Below are 19326 nucleotides of genomic sequence, written 5' to 3'. Positions count from 1 at the left end.
CAAAATACGTTTTATGAGACTGTGAATGCTTTTAGGTTGACAATATCAAACAGGAATGACTTTACTAGGTTTATATGGCAGGTCAATAGTGGACATTTTCAATTTTTTATTTTCAGCAACATCAACTGGGAGAGGAGGTTTGATTTTTAGTTTTTAATTACGTAAGCAATTCTTCCGTGGTAATATAATGTGTCCGGTTCAGATTAATAGATTGAAGCCCTGGTGGAGTAATCAATCAAGCATATCAATCAGTGTGAGCCGTGGACGTTTCAGTGTCACGCCATGTGTGGATGAATAAATAAGTCACTCTAAATAGCTCACACACCACCACTGAATTCTGTCAACATAATTGGACACACTGAAGCAAGCAAAAATTGGGCTTTTCTTTTAAGCCTTTAATGCTCACGTCAGTTTGTGGGGAAAAAAAAAAAAATTATTATTAAAGAAAATTACAAAAAATATAATATTGAAGATAAAATTATAAATATGATTACAGTATTGTTTTTTTAAAATGTAATTCAATATATTTTAAGGGAGGTAAAGTGTCTACTAATACAGGCAAAAGGAGTAATAAGAATAATGGCAATAATAATAGTAATAATGTAATGTGTTTGTAGTTTTATTTTAGATTCTTAATGCTATAGCTATTTTACATTTTTACATGTTATAATATTGTAGTTATTTTTATATTTTATTTGTAACTCACTTTACATTTAAAAGCAATCCAAAAACGGCTTATAATAATAACATACAGGAATAGTAATAATATAACAGCAAATCTGACCTATAAATTCAATACAGATGCACATAAAAATGTCTAAGTAGGTAAAATATTTCTTGAATATTGCTTTTAAAAATTTAGTTAAAATATTTCTACTTTTACTTTTGTGAATCTATTTTCTGTATATTTAGTTAGTGTTTGTAAATACAGTTCATTACACATCTACTATAATTACCAACCTTTTAAAGAAAAACGTGTTGGATAATATACTAGATATTTCCATCCATCCATCCATTTTCTTTACCGCTTATCCTTACCACGGTCGCGGGCTGCTGGAGCAATTTAGAGTCTTCAATGAACCTAACCTGCATGTTTTTGGGATGTTGGAGGAAACTGGAGTGCTTGGAGAAAACCTACGCAGGCACGGGAAGAACATGCAAACTCCACACAGGCGGAGCCGGGATTTGAACCCCGGTCTTCAGAACTGTGAGGCAGATGTGCAAACTAGTCAGTCACCGTGCCGCCATTATTATTATTATGATTATTCAAACTATTAACAATACATTTTCATCAAAAAGTGAGAATGAAAGATTTTGGTCATACCAGCATTTGACATCTTAAGCGTATGTCAAGGCATTATGCGTTTACCTACATGCATGCGTTACACAAGTCGTATGTGAGTTAGCAGCTACACGTGTTTCCCGTAACACAGCGTGATGAAGTGTTTTAATTAGTGTTCCCCACAGCGTGTCGTAAATCTGGGAGGCTGAATATGAGCTGCGGTGGCAAGTTGTGAAATTGTTTTTGTGGATGTGATGTCTTCCTGCATGTAAAGTGTGTGATGCACGCGCAAAATTTACAAGCCGGCGCGCTCGGGAAGGACTCAGACAAATCTGGCGGCGACAGTCTTGTAGCGCCAGCCGCTACTAATTAACAAGCCAGACGTGGCTTCAAGCTAGCGTCACCTAGCGTCACGTGTAATTATACTCTACAGTTGTCTTATTTAAATACTCACAGTCACAACCTGCCATTTATCACTCTATTCAGAAATTATTCTCTACTTCAGTACGATGTCAGTATCTAATTTTCACAACTTTATGACATTTATTCCCAAAAGACTTTATGAATGTGCAACTTATAAATCAGCAACTTCCTCCCTCGGTAGCGCATCAACACTCACCCGCACACAATCATCCATCCATCCATTTTCTGTACCGCTTCTCCTCACTAGGGTCGCGGGCGTGCTGGAGCCTATCCCAGCTATCTTCGCGCGAGAGGCGGAGTACACCCTGAACCGGTCGCCAGCCAGTCGCAGGGCACATATAAACAAACAACCATTCGCAGTTACATTCACACCTATGGGCAATTTAGAGTCTCCCCGGAGAAAACCCACGCAGGCATGGGGAGAACATGCAAACTCCGCTCAGGCGGGGCTGGGATTTGAACCACATATGTGCTAACCAGTCGTCCACCGTGCTGCCCCGCGCACAACCTTATAATAATAATAAATAAAAAAGTGACACTAGCGATAGCGGAAATTAGCTACACTGATTTTTACATCAAAGATGATTTTTTTGGGTTGCGTTTTTTCCATATTTTCAATGGGACAGAAATATGTCATTACAAGGGAAAGAATCCACACAATATGGGCAACGTTGGGGAGAAAAATAATTTACAGCGGAACCTCTGGTTATGAATGACCCAGTTTACAAACAATTTGGGTAACGTCCAAAATTTTTAGAGAAAACTTACCTCTAGTTGCATATTACTTTGGGGTTGCGAACGGTCTTGGTATGGAAGAACAGAAGGATCTATGTTGTGCTTCTACTCACGCTGCATGACAATTATTGACTCCGTGCATAACGCTTTGATTTAAGGTTGAAAACTAGTTGTCTGCTCTGCAGTGTAAGGCAGAAATCTGTTCTAGGCAGAAGTTCTGCCTCCACATCCTCGATTATCCAGTCATACATTTTGTTGTGTTTGTCATTGACATGTTAAAAGAATTCCGAAAATCATTTTATTTTCGTCAAAAATACTATTTACAGTATGTATGTATTTATTGAACTGGGTCAACGACCGGTTAATTTCGGCGTAATCACGTCAAAATAGCTGTCCACATAGATACGCACACTAGATGCACCAGCACACTGTAGCAGCCTGGCTAATGGACATGCCTACATGGCAGCCATATTTTGGCAGGGGCGACGTTACCATAGAAGGCAATGCATGGACATTGAAGTGAAATCGTAACTTGCTCATTTCTAAAATGATCTTCATGAGGGTTACTGTTTTGTCAACGCCAAAGCGTATATGAAAAATGACAATCAAATGTTTTTTCCTTAACAGAGAAATACAACTTTCCCTGGATCAGTTTGTTGTGCCAAAATCAACCAATGAATTAGAAAGACAGACAAAAGAAAAAACATCTGAATCAGAATTATTTATCTATATAGTTATTATAGAAGAATGCTCTTCTTCAATGGGGAGCTGCAGTCCTCTTTTCCCTCCTTAGTTAAAGTTGATGAGCAATAAACTGTTATCATGTTTACTTAGTGTTTTATTTCTTTATAATAGTGTGTTTTCACTTATTTTTATATTGCATTGTATTTATTTTTAACCACACACTGATTTAAAAAAAAAAAAAAAAAAAGCAAGTCTAACTTAATTTTGAGGCGGGAACGGATTAATTGCATTTCCATTCATTTCAGTGGGAAACATTACTTCGGTTTAAGAACGTTTCATTTCTTCTCATTCGTATTCTGATAAAGTGCATTCCCAGCTGTCTTCTTCCTGTCTTGTTTGCGTCGCGTGAGAACATGGCTTCCTCAAGAAGAAATTCACAACGGGAAGTCCAGATGGCTTACATAACAGCCAAATTGAGGGGTTCGCTATTTGACCGTCAGACTCACACTGTAATACCCCCGCATAGCCCCATGCACACTCCACTCCACACACATATAAGGCTGGCCAGGTCACATTTTTTTGGTCTGTTTGTCCGACACTTGAATGTTTACACCGACGGTATGTAAACTGGTCCCCGCTGCATAAATATTTGGACGTCTCCCTGTTTCCTTTTCACGTCGGAACGCCAACAAGTTATTACCGCTGCTGTGGAGGTTCTGTTTTTATCTGTTTGTTTGTGAGCAGGGTTACGTAAATTATCTTTTTGGGTGGATCCTAGATTTGTATGGAATCCATCCATCAATTTTCCATACCGCTTATCGTCACTAGGGTCGCGGGGGGTGCTGGAGCCTATCCCAGCTATCTTCGGGCAAGAGGCGGGGTACACCCTAAACTGGCCACCAGCCAATCGCAGGGCACATACTGTATAAACAAACAACCATTCGCACTCACATTCACACCTACAGGCAATTTAGAGTCTTCAATTAACCTACCATGCATGTTTTGGGGATGTGGGAGGAAACCGGAGGACCCAGATAAAACCCACGCAGGCACGGGGAGAACATGCAAACTCCACAGAGGCAGGGCCGGGGATTGAACCCCGGTCCTCAGAACTGTGAGGCAGACGCTCTAACCAGTCGTCCACCGCGCCTGTGTTGAATCCAATTGTATTATTTTTTAATGTATTAATGTACATTTTGCTTCATTTTTTTCAGTCAAAGCGTTATATTTTTGACATTTGCCCTGATTTCTCAATGAAAATATGATGTTTTTATTGCTTTTAGTGTTAGCGATGCAAAAGACTCTAAACCTTTTTTTCCTCCTCCCCCCAACAGTTTAAGGTGTGGCTCCTGGATTTTTGCGACATTTCCATTTCTCTTTAAAAAAAAAAAATAAATGCATGAATCCTAATGACAGAAGTCAGGTAAATGAAGGACATTGGTATCTATTAAGGTTTGCAATTTGGAGCTGATCCAAATTATGATTGCTCATTCTTGGCAGAGCCAGATTAAAATTGATGAAAGGGACCATTCAGGAGTTCCTGTGAGCGCAATAAAGCCCAGTTTCTTACCACGTCTTAGCCTACCAGTAGCAGCAGCAGCCTCGGATACCCTGCATGTCTGTATTTATAGAGCACTGTGGATGAGTCATTTGGCCAAGTGCCTGCTCTTGCTCTGCCAAATTTACAGGTCTCCAGTTTGGGGAGGGCTGCTTGATTTACGACACGACTCCCTCCCTGCAGCCCTCAATCCCGCCCTCCCCTTCGCCGCACCGGCTTCCAGCCTCCCCGCCCCTCTAACTTCCCTCAGAGACGAGCAATGTACGCCACCTTCGCTCATTCTCTCCGCTCCCGGGTCAAAAAAAAAAGTTTCTGGGAAGGAAGGGCTTCCTGAGTGGAAGGCAGACTAACCTCGGCCTGGCGGGCCGGGGGTCAGCGACAGCAACGACGGGGTTCGTCTATGTGTGCAGCCCATGGACCTTAACTTCAACCCAGGTCTGTCTCTTTGAGTAATGTCTGCAGACAGGTTTACGTTCAGTTGGGTCTGTTTTATTGCTCATATAATTAGACTTTGCACTATTTAAAGTTAGAAGTAGACTGATGTGCAGAAGGAGTCCAGTCATCTATGAAGCTACTTTGCAGACGATGTGGTGTTTTCACCATAAACAAATTATTGAATACTTTCCCCTCTTTGCTATCAGTGTGTCATGCCTGGAAATGGTTGAATTCCATAGCCAGTGTTCATTGCTACAGCTTGCATTGCATCCGTTTTGTAATTCTCCCACCGGTATGGCGTTATCCCTGCAGCAAACATCTGCAAAAGGTGTACTGTGAAAATATTTCAGTTGTCAGTGGAATTTCCTTTTCTCTGCAATACTGAACGTTCTGATACATTGAATATATTACAGCATGTGGGGGTTTCGTGCTTTGCTGAAGAGAACATTGGCAACATGCAGCAACAAGTCTCAATTTCCATATCTCGGTTGATAGCGGGTCTTAAGCCTTTTTGATCCTTGCTGTGACATTCCGGTTCCCAGTCAAGTCATTGTGGACTTTATAGGTTCATCTGATCCTTCAGTGCCATGCTCAAGGTCTCCTCATCAGTGTGTTGAAGCCCAATTTCCATATCTAGGGTCACAGAGGGTCTTCAGGTTTGTTGGGCCTCAGCAAGTATTGACACTTTATTTCATTTTATTTTTTCCCAATTCCCAGACCTTTTGTAGACCTCACAGGCCAGTAATGTTGACACACCACAGTGAAGAGTATTATTAACAAGCTGGACAAATTTAAATGAATAAAAAGGTATCGCAAAGTATGTGAAATCAGGCTTCAAAATGATCAATTGAGACGTTCTTTCAGCTTTCAGATGCTGTGGGCGTATTGTCGAATGCTCTGAAAACCTCGCCCCATGGAACTTTCAGCTGTCAATCAAATACATGTCCATTCCCAGCAATGCACATTGCACACGCTCTCACGGGCCGCAGAGAGGCATTCTGTGGTGGCCAGGCAGCCTCTGAGCCTCGGCAGCCGTGCTGGGACATTTTTCCCTCGTTTGCCTCCGATGAAATTCAGCAGGCTTTGCCGGCTGTTGTGGCCGCCGAATTATGCACCATGTGGTGCAGCCACAGCGGTGAGATGGACCGCGGTACCCCTGGAAGATTTTTTTTTTTCTCCTGCTCACCCCGCGACGTCAGCAAATGTGGGGCTGCCGGCCCTAACGTTGTTGCACCAGACCGCTGGGGCTACTCTAACTGCTGTCAGGCTGGCGCGAGGCCACCAGGGCGGCAGAAACGTCTGCTACGCCGCTGCCTTGCTACTCGCTGCGCCTGGGGTCACACCACAGCTGACACACTGTAACCCACGTACCACAAAAAAAACCATTACATTTCAGGGAAGATGTCTTTTTATGAGTTGTGGTCATAGTTTGATGGCTAACTGCCTACTGTACTAGTAGAAACAGGCCAAGTTATTATGAATAAGGAAGTGGCCATTCTACCGAATGGCCGATGCATGAGGGCCCTTGGTGTTTAGGTACAGTAGTGGGGGGGGGGGGGGGGGGGGGGACTCATGCCAGAAAGTAAACACCCCAGCCCCTGTGCACATGGTTGCAGCACTTATCCTCAAGCATATTTAATGTATTTAGAAACAAAACATGAACATGACTGTAGTGGTTCTTTAAACACAGCAGCATATGTTATTCAGCCAGTGGCTGTTGAGCCACAGGCATGTTTTTGAGTAATGGGCCGGCTTGAGGGTGGGTTTTCAGCGCATTCAGTGGACATACCCACAGCAAGAGCTGGGAGGAGGGCTCTATTTCGCACCATTTTATATAATTTGCAATTTTTTCTTTTTTAATTCATTCAAATTTGGCAGACATGTTAACAACACTTCTGTGTGGTGTGTCAAATGTATGACTTTTTTATCTCCACTTCACAGGGTTTTAAAGTACATTTTTGGGCACCTAGAACAAACCTATAGACAGGTAATTTGATTGTTCCCAAAGTGGGATTCCAACCTGGGATCTTCTAGGTGTTAGTTCCCAGTGACATAAAATTAATTGACATAAAACCTGAAAAAGTAAAGGAACGACTGTTGCTGGAGTCTAAACCCCCCCCCCCCCTCTGGCTGCCTGACAGAAGAGCTAGCGTCACGGTTGGCATTACTGTCTGCACTCTGATTATCACCCCACGGTGACCCATTTTTTTTTCTGCTTAGATCCAGCCAACACCGCTTTTGTCAGCTTTGTCAAACAAAACAATGAGGATGTGGACCGGCAGCGCCACAGACGAGGGCTGTATTCTGCGCTCTAGCCCAAGTTTGACTCTTACGTGTCAAAAATGATGATGAAAGATCCAGACACAGGTCTCACTGTTGAATACAACTGCACCGCTCCGACATAATCCGCGTGTCAGTCACTAGGTGGCAATATGAAGTGATGAGGCCTGTTGAGTTATGAACGTCAGATTTATCTCTCTTTCTATCACAATAATGTCCCTCCCTGACAGGCCCTTCAGTACCTGAAATCAAGCCAAAGAATGAAAATGTTATTTTACAGCTCCAAGACACATTGCCAGACTAAAGTCATTAGTCAACAAAACTGTGTGAAATTGATCATACCTCCTTCCTTCTCCCTTTACTGCTAATCTTTTAGCTTTCTCACGGGGGAGAAGTCTGAGCGCTGGTGTGGAACAATTTGTCACAATAAATCAGGAGGTTCTGGGACCTTTTCTTAAAAAAAGAGTTCAAAGGGCTCAGACTACCAATTTTGGCTTTGGGGAGTGCAGGTGTGCATCTGGCCCAAGGCCGTCATCTGTGCTGAAAGGTGATATTAGCAGGTATTAGTGAGAGACTTTTCTGCTCCACTACTTGTTTCTCCTCTGCTTGGGGATGAAGGTTCAGTCCACAGGCTTGGGTGCTGAGATTTTTGTCAAATTTACACTGGTGACTGTTTGTCCTCTGACAAGAACACACATGGCTGAAGTAGTCTTAAAAGTCAAAGACAGTCTGTTCCGAGAGGCTGTTCAGCCATGGATTTCATGTTCCCAAATAATCTATTCCAGTGGTCACATTTTTAACTAACTAAGCAAAAATACAATCATCCAGGTTGTTTGACAGTCAAACTATTGGCGTTCTTAAGGGTCTGTTGTATCCATTCATCCATCCATCCATTTTCTGTACTGCTCATCCCTCATTAGGGTCGCGGGCAAGCTGGAGCATACCCCAGCGGACTTTGGGCGAGAGGCGGGGTACACCAGCCAATTGCAGTCTGACTAAAACGTGGAGTTAGCTGTACCTTTTGATGAGGTCTGATTTTGGCAAAAAGTTAGTGTTTGTGCTCTATTATCATCGTACATATACACAGAAAAAAAAAAAATCATTGTGAGCTCCTTCTGTCTGGGCATGTTTTTGTTTACGTTTTAAAACATAATTTCCTTGACGATTTTACACAAAATTCCGAGTTGTTGAAGTTCTGAGAGTGCTGTTGTGTAACATGTGTCACTAGCTTTGATAATTACCTATTTTCTCAAGTGAATACAACGTGGAGCCATCTTTAAGTTTTGATGAGTACTGCTTTTGTGTTAGTTAAATTTTGGGCTCTGCCATCCAAAGGGTATCGAAGCAAAGAAAAGAAAATACACACTTGTCTTGTTTAGTCTTGCCTCGCTTTTTGCTGGATAATCTATTATTTAAATGTTAGCACAAATTCAGTTGTTTAACCACCGAACCATTGGAATGCAGAGAATCTGCCGTTGTGTAAATGAAACAAGTAACAGTTCTTACCTTTAAAACCGCAGATTTTAGCAATATGTTTTCATTTGTCAGAAGGATATACAGTAACCGTACATCATGCAAAAAAAGCCAAAGAAAATATAACAAACACTGGGCTACTTTTGTCTTGGCCCTTGTTTTGTTTGAGTTATGTATTTTTCTCTACCTTTTGGACTGTTTTTGCCTTGAAATTCTATGCCAAATTCTGAGAAAAACATTTATTTAGCCTTACCTTTGCTAAATACCAATTTGTACAGGAAGTTATTTTTTTTTGTCTCTCTCAACAGCAATCGTAAAAAAAAAAAAAAAATTTAAATAGTGATAAGCGGTACAGAAAATGGATAGATGGACACATGGAAAAAAGCCCCCAAGGAAACATACAAAACTTTTGTTCAAGTTTTAGACCACATTTTTCAGTTTTATTTTCATTTTTCTGTATTTCTACTCATTCATAATTTGAGCCACCTTATTTTCCAGCTGTGTGCATCTTGCCATGAATTCCGCGTATGAACTCCTGCATGCATGCATGCAGTAGACCAAACACACTTTTATCCTTAAGTGATGAATACAAAGGAGTGTCCACCACAACATTACATACTACACACAACAACAGTGGGACGAAAATACTCGCTCATCCGTTTGAGAGCTCCCTGGTGAATTTTCTCTTGCATTGGTTTGCAACACTCCTTCCTAGAAGCTTCTTCTAACGTGTTTTTGGATCCCTGATGTTTAAGTGACAGCAGATGAGAAGAATTTGCCAACACCCGTTAAAAATTTAAATCGTAAATTGTGTTCTCCTAACATGATTTAACTGTACTGAACATGTTCCTTTGACAAGTAAAATATTGGGTTCTAAGTTTTTTTGTGACATCATCATGTTGCCAAAAGCGTCAAACACCAAAAAGAAACAGAAAACCAAAAACTTGGGCACTGTTTTTGTTTAGATTCTGCATTGTTGTTGAACTTTCATGCAAATTTTACCTCATAAATCATGGTAAAAATGAACATGGTAAGAGATATGTTTTGCTTATTCCGAGAGATATTTGCAAAATTTTGCACGCCAACGAGTAGAGCACACTCTTGCATGACTGTTTTTTCCGTTAACAGGGGCACAGTCATTAAGATGTTTTCAAGGCGTCAAATTAACAAATAAAAAAGGTTTTTCTTTTAGTCCATGTCGTCTCTTCAGTTTCTGCGCGAAACTGCTAACAAGCAGCTATAAACTTGACTTTTTGTCAAAAAGCCAAAAACATACTCTGGACACAATGTGAATGTGGAGTTTTGTATTTTACCTTGTCCGCATGCTAGCTACCACTTTTTTGCCTTACGGGGCAACCGTCAGTCATTAATATTGAAGGAAAAAGCTTGCGTTTTTCAGGAAACTTACTCAAAATTAATACTGCTTCACCCCTAAATTCCCTTCAGTTTTTGCATAGAACTGCTAACAAACAAGCTAACTGGAAAAGGCATTGACGATACTTTTAAAAAGACAATATAATACCACCCACACTTTTGAGCGTCTGTATCTGGTCATCTGATTCCCTCACAAGCTTCCGATCAGACAGTTCTTATTGCTAAAGTTGCGCTGAATTGCGCTTACATAATAGTGTATTTACAGCAGCCTTGGCAGCACACACACACACACACACACACACACACACAGTCTGTTATTTGCTCGGCATGAAAACAGAACGGAGGCTGCCCGGACAGCCCAGTGGCCACCCTTGAACGTGATGACCCCCTCGCCCCTCCCACTCCCTTTGGACTGTCCCAGCAGCTGCAAAAGTAGGAAAACCGTAATGGTACATTCCAAGCTCGGATATCATGTTTGCCAGTCGAGAAAATGATTCACCATTTTTTTTGTTCGCCACAATCGCATCTTTAGCCTTTAGACGGAGTCAGTCAAGCGGAGCCCCTCTCTCCCCCCTTGTTGTTACTCATTAAGCATCAGATGGTAATGGATAGCCATTTTAGCTCTATGGGGTTCTATGTTCTCTGGCAGACAGCATCTTTGGGGACTCAGGTAATGTTGCCTTGGTAGCGACATCGTCGACCATTGATACCACCCACCTGGGGGGCGTCGGGTGAAAGGGGAGTCTGGTATTAGATGGGAAGATAGAAGCGGGACACCCAGAAGCAGAAAAGAGGATGAGGTACACGGATCCCTAGAAGATCAAGTAACACTGGTGGCGAAAATGCTTTGACGATGGCTAAAATGAGGTATAGTGAAATGTCTGGACATTTAAAGCGAGGTGCTGTTTGGTGATGTGTCGGAGTCAGTCGTGTGTGAACTCGCTGCCTCCCCGAGTTAAAATGCTTTTATTGTCCCAAAGGTTTTTGGACACCACATAGCAACTTTGAATGCGTCCGCTTTCACGTCTTCTCTTACTGCAAGTCTAGGTAAAATCCTGTGATGCTGGTTGAAATGAGATCTATTGAGATGATTATGCCAGTTTGATGTCCAAAATGGCATTAAAGGCAAAATTTTACGGAAAAAAAAAGTTGGTCGCGCGCCACATTTTCTAATTTTTAAGCCATTCAAGTGACCTAATGGTTAACATGTCAGTTTTGAGGGTTGGGGTTTGGCTCCAGCTTTCCTGTGTGGAGTTTGCATGTTGCTTGCGTGGATTTTCTCTGGGTACTCTGGTTTCCTCCCACGTTCCAAAAACATGCATGGTAGGTTAATTGAAGACGCTAAATTGTCCTTAGGTGTGAATGTCAGTGTCAGTGTTTGTTTGTCTATACTGTACAGTATGTGCCGTGTGATTGGCTAGTGACCAGCTCAGGGTGTTGGCTTACCCAAAGTCAGCTGGGATTGGCTCATGCTCACCCGCGACACTAAAAGGTATAGAAAATGGATGGATGGATAGTTTTTGAGAAAAATGTCTTTTAATAAAGAAAAAGTCATAAATGTACAAGAATGAAATCATAGATGTAGTCTTTTTTTAAGAATAAAGTCTTAATTGTGCAAAAAAATAGTTCCTTTTGGTTTTAGAAAAAGTTGTGCATGTACAAAAATGTATTTTGAAAGTTTTACATTTTTCAAAATAGTCACATTTTTGTAAGAAAACAGTCAAAATGTATGAAAATAGTCTGTTTTCAATAAAAATCATAAATTACAAAATTAAGGAATATGTTTTCAAGATTGAGTTGTAAATGTGCCAAAATAGTCTTTTTCACGAGAAAAGTTGGAAATGTATGAAAATCCAGTAAATTCCTATTTTTAAAGAGAAGTCATAAATATACAAACATACGCATTTTCAAGAAAACAATGTAATGTGTAACTAGTCTTCTTTTAAGAAAGCAGTGAAAAATGTCTTTTTTTCAAGAAGACAATGTTCAAAATTCAAAAATAGTATTTTTTTCATGAAAAAGTCATAACTATACGAAAAAAAAACTCAGTTTTAAGAAGTCATAAATGTAGAAAAATACTTTTTTTTCAAGAAAAAGTCACAAAAGTTTGAGTCATATTTTTTTTCAAAACAGCCATTTTGAAAATTAAATCGTTTAAAACATTTTTTTAATTTAAAAAAATCACCTACGTGAATAAAGTGTAACATTTTCACATAATGTGTTAACATCGAGGAAAAAAGTTGGGAATTTTCTTTCATGTTTTGTTTAAGAAAAAAAAGTCATAAATATACAAAACCAAAATAAGAATTCTTTTTCGCAAGAAAAAATTCATGAATGTACAAATATAGTCAGATTTTGTTTTTTAAAGAAAAATGTTCGAGATGCACTACTGAACAAAAGATTGATGGATTATTGAATGAAACATGGGAAAGCCAATCGATGACATCATGATGTTTAAGCGTGTTTGGAGAAGCATCGCAGTGTTAATGTGCCTTCCCTGTTTGGCGATGGGGTCGCGACCGAGATCTTCCCATTGTTCCCGTTACTGTGCTAAAGTGAGGTGTGCGTGCCTGTTTGTGTATGTGTGTGTGTGTGTGTGTGTGTGTGCGCTCACCAACCCCCTCTGCAAACCTTGCCTTTCTCTTTCACACCCTCTCAGCTATGCTCATTCTTCAGTGTGGAGCCGCCGTCCTCAAATTAAGGATTCTCTCTAAAGATTTTAGACTGTTTACACACTCTCGCCGGATTAACCGGGAGTGGAAGTGGAGGTATGGAGGTGGTACATCCGACCATTCGTAGCTTGCCTGTGTATGGATTGACTCAGTTACTGTCTTCGCCATCAGGTAATGTTGGTTGCTTCATATCATGACACTGGTGCATTGCATTTGATTGATGTCCATTAATCTATTCTTATGTATGAATGGTATCTTTTTTTTAATCCCTAGACTGGTTCTCCTGGATGCGGACTGTCATTAAATACAATGTTGCATGTGAGAGAACTCCATAAATGCACGTTGGGATGTTTTGTCATGTTGTTTATGTCAAATATTGTTTCTGTATTGACAGACGCATCTCAATGAATTAGAAACTGGTAGAAAAGACATTTTTTTCCCAGTTGTTCAGATTAAAGAGTGAATCTCATATTTTATACAGATTTAGTAAACACGTAAGAAAATACTTTGCAGAAGGCCAATTCCTTCCAAATTTCGGCATTCAAAATCATTTTGATTCTTTCTGATGTAATATTCAAATTTCTTGAGCTGGTGAACTTGGGGTTTTCTTTAGCTGTGATCGTCAAAATGATAAGAAATACAAACCATGCATTATTGCGCTCCATGTGAATCTGTATGATTTGAGTTTCACTTTTTGAACTGAACTACTGAAATAGATTTACTCATTGAGTGGTTAATATACTGGTATGTACTATTTAATGATAAAAGTACAATTTAATTATTCACAAATTTTGTAATTTACGGTTTTATGGCAAATGGTAAAATTGTTTTTATTTCTCGATTAAGATGTGTAATTCGAGTTGGATATTGTATAAAAATCTCCTGTCGTGGTTGAGTGATATGCTTGACTGGTGTACTACCCTTCAAATTTATGTATACACAGATCAATTCACTTTGAAATTCCTTATTTCTGTTCAAAATACAAAAATGTAGAGAGCTCACTGAAAGATTTAAGAGAGTCCACATTAAAGCACCTTAATGATGCTGCGTGCACTGGTTTTTATTAGCAGGTGGTCGAAAACATTTCTTAAGCACTGAACAGTCAGACAATCACAATATTTTACAGTGATGTTCACGTCAAATTTATTTATTATATATTTTTTTCTTCTTGGCAAACATGCACACACTAAGTTAAGCCAAATGTTTTATTTGGGGGCTAGCAGCATAACCATTTATCAGTCGCCTCATTTTTTGGGGAATGACGGCTGACTACCATCAATTATCCTCCATTTTTTGTTATGAATGTGAATGTTGCAGTGTTGCGGGATCACTTGACTAAATATGAGAATATATAATCTTTTTTTTTTTGTGCGTTTCTTTACAGACCGTGTCACACTTTTATTTAGATTGTGTTAAAATGTTGTTTCTAACAGTACTTACTTATGATTTAACTAACACTAGCCCAAAAATATTTTTAGTCAGTTTTCACAATGTTAAAGATACACTAACATTAGTATTTTTTGTGTGCGCAGAACGCAAGTCACAGCTTTGATTAGAGTCCATTCAAATTTTGTGTGATGGCAACAGCATTTGAGCTCACAACATGGACTAAAAATGCAATCTCTGTCCAATTTTGAAGAATTTACATTTTTGTCAAAGGTTTGGTAAGGCTGTATTGTATCAACTTTAACACTAAGTAGACTTAAACTGTAATTAATAACAGCTACAGCTTGGAATGTATCAAAAAATCTCGAAGATGTCAGGTGAGATACATTGTGGTTGTCAATAGTCATGCGTTAGTTTTCTTTTTGCCAAAAAAAGAAAAAAGTGCAGTAAGGCGCATTTTTCAAGCAGGTGAACATTCCGCATTTTGTGCAAAGCTACTGTAGGCATCTCCGTGCAGTAGGCGTTATTAGGATTTCCACTCGTGTTGTGGGCAGGACACACGCAGCTGCAATATGATTGGCTGCAGGTTAAACATGCCCTACTGCTTCCAGATGGGAAAGGAAATCTGTGACATTAGTGTGGCGGCGTTAATATGAATCCTACTAACTCTAACCCATCCTAAACCAACTTGATCCCATCCCTAGCCCTAAATCTAACCATAATGAACTTCTTTCTTCTTGTTTTGTCCAACTTTGATACATTTTTGGAATTTTTATTTCATTACAAATGCGTAGCCTGCCCTTCCCGCGATGCAGGAGTCAATCATATTGCAGCCAGCGTTTCCTGCTTAGAACATGATACCTAATAATACTTGCAGCAGATCAACACGTGTATCCAACTGGATCAGCTACATTTGCAGCATTGCTAGCATTAAAGCTAGCTAGCATCGTCCTGAAGTGCTTGTGACCGGCCACGGAGGTATTTGTGAGACATACCGTGCACAGCAGGACCTTTTGTTGTGAGAGTTAAAGACCACTCAATGCAGCTGGTTTGGCTTTTCATTAGCGTGCACCACTGGAATGGCCACTTTCTCGTTTCCGCAAGCTGATGATCACACACACCAGTTATAATGTACAATGGCAAAGATAGGTAGGCTACGAATTAGAAACGGGCATTCATTTGGATGGTCGTGTCACAAAAGTGCCCCAAAAAAATATATACAGTTGTATCTTGACTTCGGTTAATAACCCTTGCTCGGGAAAATGTATTGGGTGACGCCTGTTGATGGCCCCAGAACCCTGTTAATATTATAAACTTATTGAATAATCCTCATTTGTAAGACATTGTCATGAGTTGTTGTATAATTCTTGAAATGGTTTACACTCTAAACCCTGTCTCTTCTATAAACCAGAAGTTTTAAACAACCAATTGAATTGAATTGAATTGAATTGAGTCTTGTCATAGGCGGCACGGCGGACGACTGGTTAGCACATCTACCTCACAGTTCTGCGGACTGGGGTTCAAATCCCGGCCCCGCCTGTGTGGCCTTTGCATGTTCTGCGTGGGTTTTCTCCGGGCACTCCGGTTTCCTCCCACATCCCAAAAACCTGCATGGTAGGTTGATTGTAAACTCTAAATTGCCCTAAGGTGTGAATGTGTGCGCGAATGGTTGTTTGTTTCTATGTGCCCTGCGATTGGCTGGCGACCAGTTCAGGGTGTACCCCGCCTCCTGCCCGATGATAGCTGGGATAGGCTCCAGCTCGCCCGTGACCCTCGTGAGGATACAGCGGCACAGAAAATGGATGGATGGATGGAGTCTTGTCATTGTAAACCCACCAGCCCAAGCAGCCAAAGGAACCAGCATTGTGAACATGACTGGCATATTACCATTTTTAATTAGGCTTTGGAGCACAAGTGACTGTGCCCTAATGAATCTTGCTTAGCAACATGTGGCTGAGGGAAACTGTGGATTTTTGCAATGGTTTTTTTTTTTTTTTGACAGTGACGGTTTTGCTGCCTGTTCATTTTCAAACATACGTTCCACTGTTTTTGACAACAGGGGGAGACAGAGAGCGGATGACAACCAACCATGAGACCTACCTCCTTATGGCCAGCACCCAGAATGACATGGAGGATTGGGTGAAGACCATCCGCAGGGTCATATGGGCGCCTTTTGGCGGAGGTCAGTCTGCAGATATCCAGTTATGCTATCACACTTGGCCCAAGGGCCGCAGGTCGCCCACCCTTGCGCTACACCATTTCTCAACCTTTATTGAGCCAAGGCACCCATTTTACACAAGAAAAATCTCATGGCACACCCAACAACAAAGTCACAAAAAGTGTGAATATTGTAATAACTATGATAATCGTCTGAATTTTCTCACAGATTGACTCACTCAGTGTGAAAGTTGGGCTTCTTTAATTGAACACAAAGCTGATTTACTCGCAGGAGGCAAAATTCATTCTGCCTTACTGTATGAATGACAACAGGTGGTTACACAGGTTTATTCTACCTGCTGCCATCTAATAGAAAAGCATTTCATTGTTCTTCCTGTCGCTGGCATAGCGAGATGAAGAAAGATATGTTTGTAATTAATAAATAATAATTTTCAGAAAAATTAAGTGAAATTGGATTATTTCCTGCGGGACCCTCAATGATCACTCATGGCACACTAGAGTGCCACGGCACCCTTGGTTGGGAATCACTGCTCTAAACAGTTAATGACTGACCCAAAAAAAAAAAAAAAAAACCACTTACGCATTTTCATCCAAATTCACAGCAAAATGTCAATGGCTTCTTCTAACTGGTTGAGATGTAGAAGCATTTGCCTGGTCATTTTTAATTCATTTACTTTAATGAATTTCATTAAGATTTGTTTTATTATTTGTTGTTGAACATTCCCTTGAGGGATAATAATTATTAAAAAATAAAATTAAGTAAATATTTAACTGTAGTTTAATTTTTATATTTATCTGTATGTTATTGTAGATTTTTGTTTTTATACAATAATATAAGTTTTATTTCTATTTTATTTTTTATTTTTCTTTGGATACATTTTTATGTATATGTGTGGAATTATATTTAACTATTTATTTTTAGATTTTATACAATTTATTTTTATTTTTGATACTTTTATTTTCATTTCCCAAACTTTGGATACATTTATTCATATTTGTTGATACATTTTAAAAATTTATTTATATATATCCTGTATAGCCATATATTTATATTTACATTGTATTTTACATTTTCAATAAAATGCATTTTGTCTTATTTTTTTAGCATTTCGCAAACTTAAAATATGCCTTGTTTTTTTTTTTTTTTTTTTTTTTTTATATATGCCTATTCATTTTATTTTTATTATATTTAAAGTTTAGATATATATGTATATATATATATATATATATATATATATATATATAAACTTTAAAATAATACAAAAAATATATATATATATATATATATATATATATATATATATATATATTCCAGCCTTTTCTAAACTTGGGGACTTGGGTACCGATACAGTTTTAATTAATTAATTATTATTTTGCTTACAATAAAATGATCCAAATATTTTGGTCATCATCAGACACATTTCTTTGCCTGATGCATTTGCTAATATGTACAGGTATATGGCATTACTTTCTAATTTTACATCCAAATTGGGTGCACAGCGAATATAGAAAGTCAACGGATGATAGGTCACATAAATGATGGAAGAGGCTTTGAAATGATTTAGCTTGGTTTCATTTTTCTGCAGCGCAAACATGGCATCTGAACAGGGGTGTGGAGACCTTTTATATCCACTGTTCTGTAGGTTCCTCTGGCCTGCATTGGATGCGTGCGAGCGTAGCTAATGTTGTTGTTTTTTTTTTGTGGGGGGGGGGGGGTGCGTGTTGATGGGGTGCATGTTGCGGGGCGCACGTGCTGCATGTGTAGGCGGACCCCCTTGAACACAGGAGGCCGCGTTGACCCCTCTGTATTGGACTTTGACGTCTATCGCAGTTGACTGCATTTGAAAGGGACGAGCCATTTGTCAAAGATGCCACGCGAAAGGTGGCCTTCCTCTGCCAACTCCCCCCTCTTTATCCCACACACACACATGCACACACGTTCAGGGCCAAGCCAGCCTTACACATTGTGCTGCAGCAGCAGATTGAGGCCCGATTGGCCGTTCAGGGGCCTCGCGGTGCGATTGGGAGTGACTGATAACGAGGGTTGGCCGTCATGTCGTGCTGGATTGTGGGCCAGCTTGTGGTCTGAATTTAGACTTTCTGGGATGTGCTGCCGTGGCCTCTCCTTCTGGATCCTTCCAGATTTACTGCACGGTAATTAGCGGTCGGGTTGTCCTTTGGGAACGTTTGCATGTTAACTTTGAACATTGGGCTTGCTTGAACTGGCCTTCAAATTAAAACATAGCAATGTCTCACAATGTAACGTTTGACCTATATACTGTACTGTAATAGTGGCCCACTGAGGCATTTATTTACTCAACTACACAAGGCCGGAGACCTTTATTTCTATATATCATGTTAGCAACAAGTACAAGTAGAGTTTAAAAGAAAATTAAAATGACTGTTATGGTGAAATGCAGGAAAAAGGGCAATAACTTATGCAGACTGGGTGGAACAAATAAAACATTGTGGAGTGGCCACATTTTCAAGTTTACTCGGGTCACGTAACGTCAGATCATCTTAATTGCTGCGCAGGGAACTTGTTTAGAGCATGTGGTAAGAGTGCACTTTAACTTCAAGACTCTTTATGTACTACTGTTTTGGTTATCAACTGAGTTCAAATGGGTTCGGCAGTTGGTGAACTTTCAGAAGCGTTCTTGTTTTTTGTATCAAAATGTATTTATTCCAGAGAAATGTAGAAACGCGGTGAGAATCATTGCAGACTGGACAGAACGAGCAAGCTCCCCTGAACATAAACATGGGCCTCCGACCACATGTCAGCGTCTCCTGGAATGCTAATTGTTGCCGTCTCATCGTCTTTTATACTGTTCAGGGAACTCATTTAC

At 39.9% G+C, this 19326-nt stretch overlaps 1 protein-coding gene across 8 annotated transcripts in view; it reads left to right on the top strand.

Annotated features, from left to right (window-relative positions):
* arhgap24 (Rho GTPase activating protein 24) overlaps nt 1-19326 on the top strand; it is a 53260-nt gene that overhangs the window by 24085 nt on the left and 9849 nt on the right. For 2 of the 8 annotated variants that reach the window (XM_061747472.1, XM_061747473.1), the window contains exons 4-5: nt 15767-15916; nt 16362-16484. In XM_061747472.1, the coding sequence (XP_061603456.1) occupies nt 15767-15916; nt 16362-16484 (273 nt within the window). Of the gene's footprint in view, nt 1-4886; nt 5118-10493; nt 11112-12903; nt 13088-15766; nt 15917-16361; nt 16485-19326 lie in introns of those variants that run through there. The other 6 variants (XM_061747475.1, XM_061747476.1, XM_061747477.1 and 3 more) reach the window with 6 other exon arrangements.

Source organism: Phyllopteryx taeniolatus, chromosome 15 (assembly GCF_024500385.1).
Source record: "Phyllopteryx taeniolatus isolate TA_2022b chromosome 15, UOR_Ptae_1.2, whole genome shotgun sequence".
In the NCBI taxonomy this organism is placed as follows: Eukaryota; Metazoa; Chordata; class Actinopteri; order Syngnathiformes; family Syngnathidae; genus Phyllopteryx; species Phyllopteryx taeniolatus.
The sequence above is the reverse complement of the archived record's forward strand: the minus strand, read 5'-3'. Positions and strand labels throughout refer to the sequence as shown.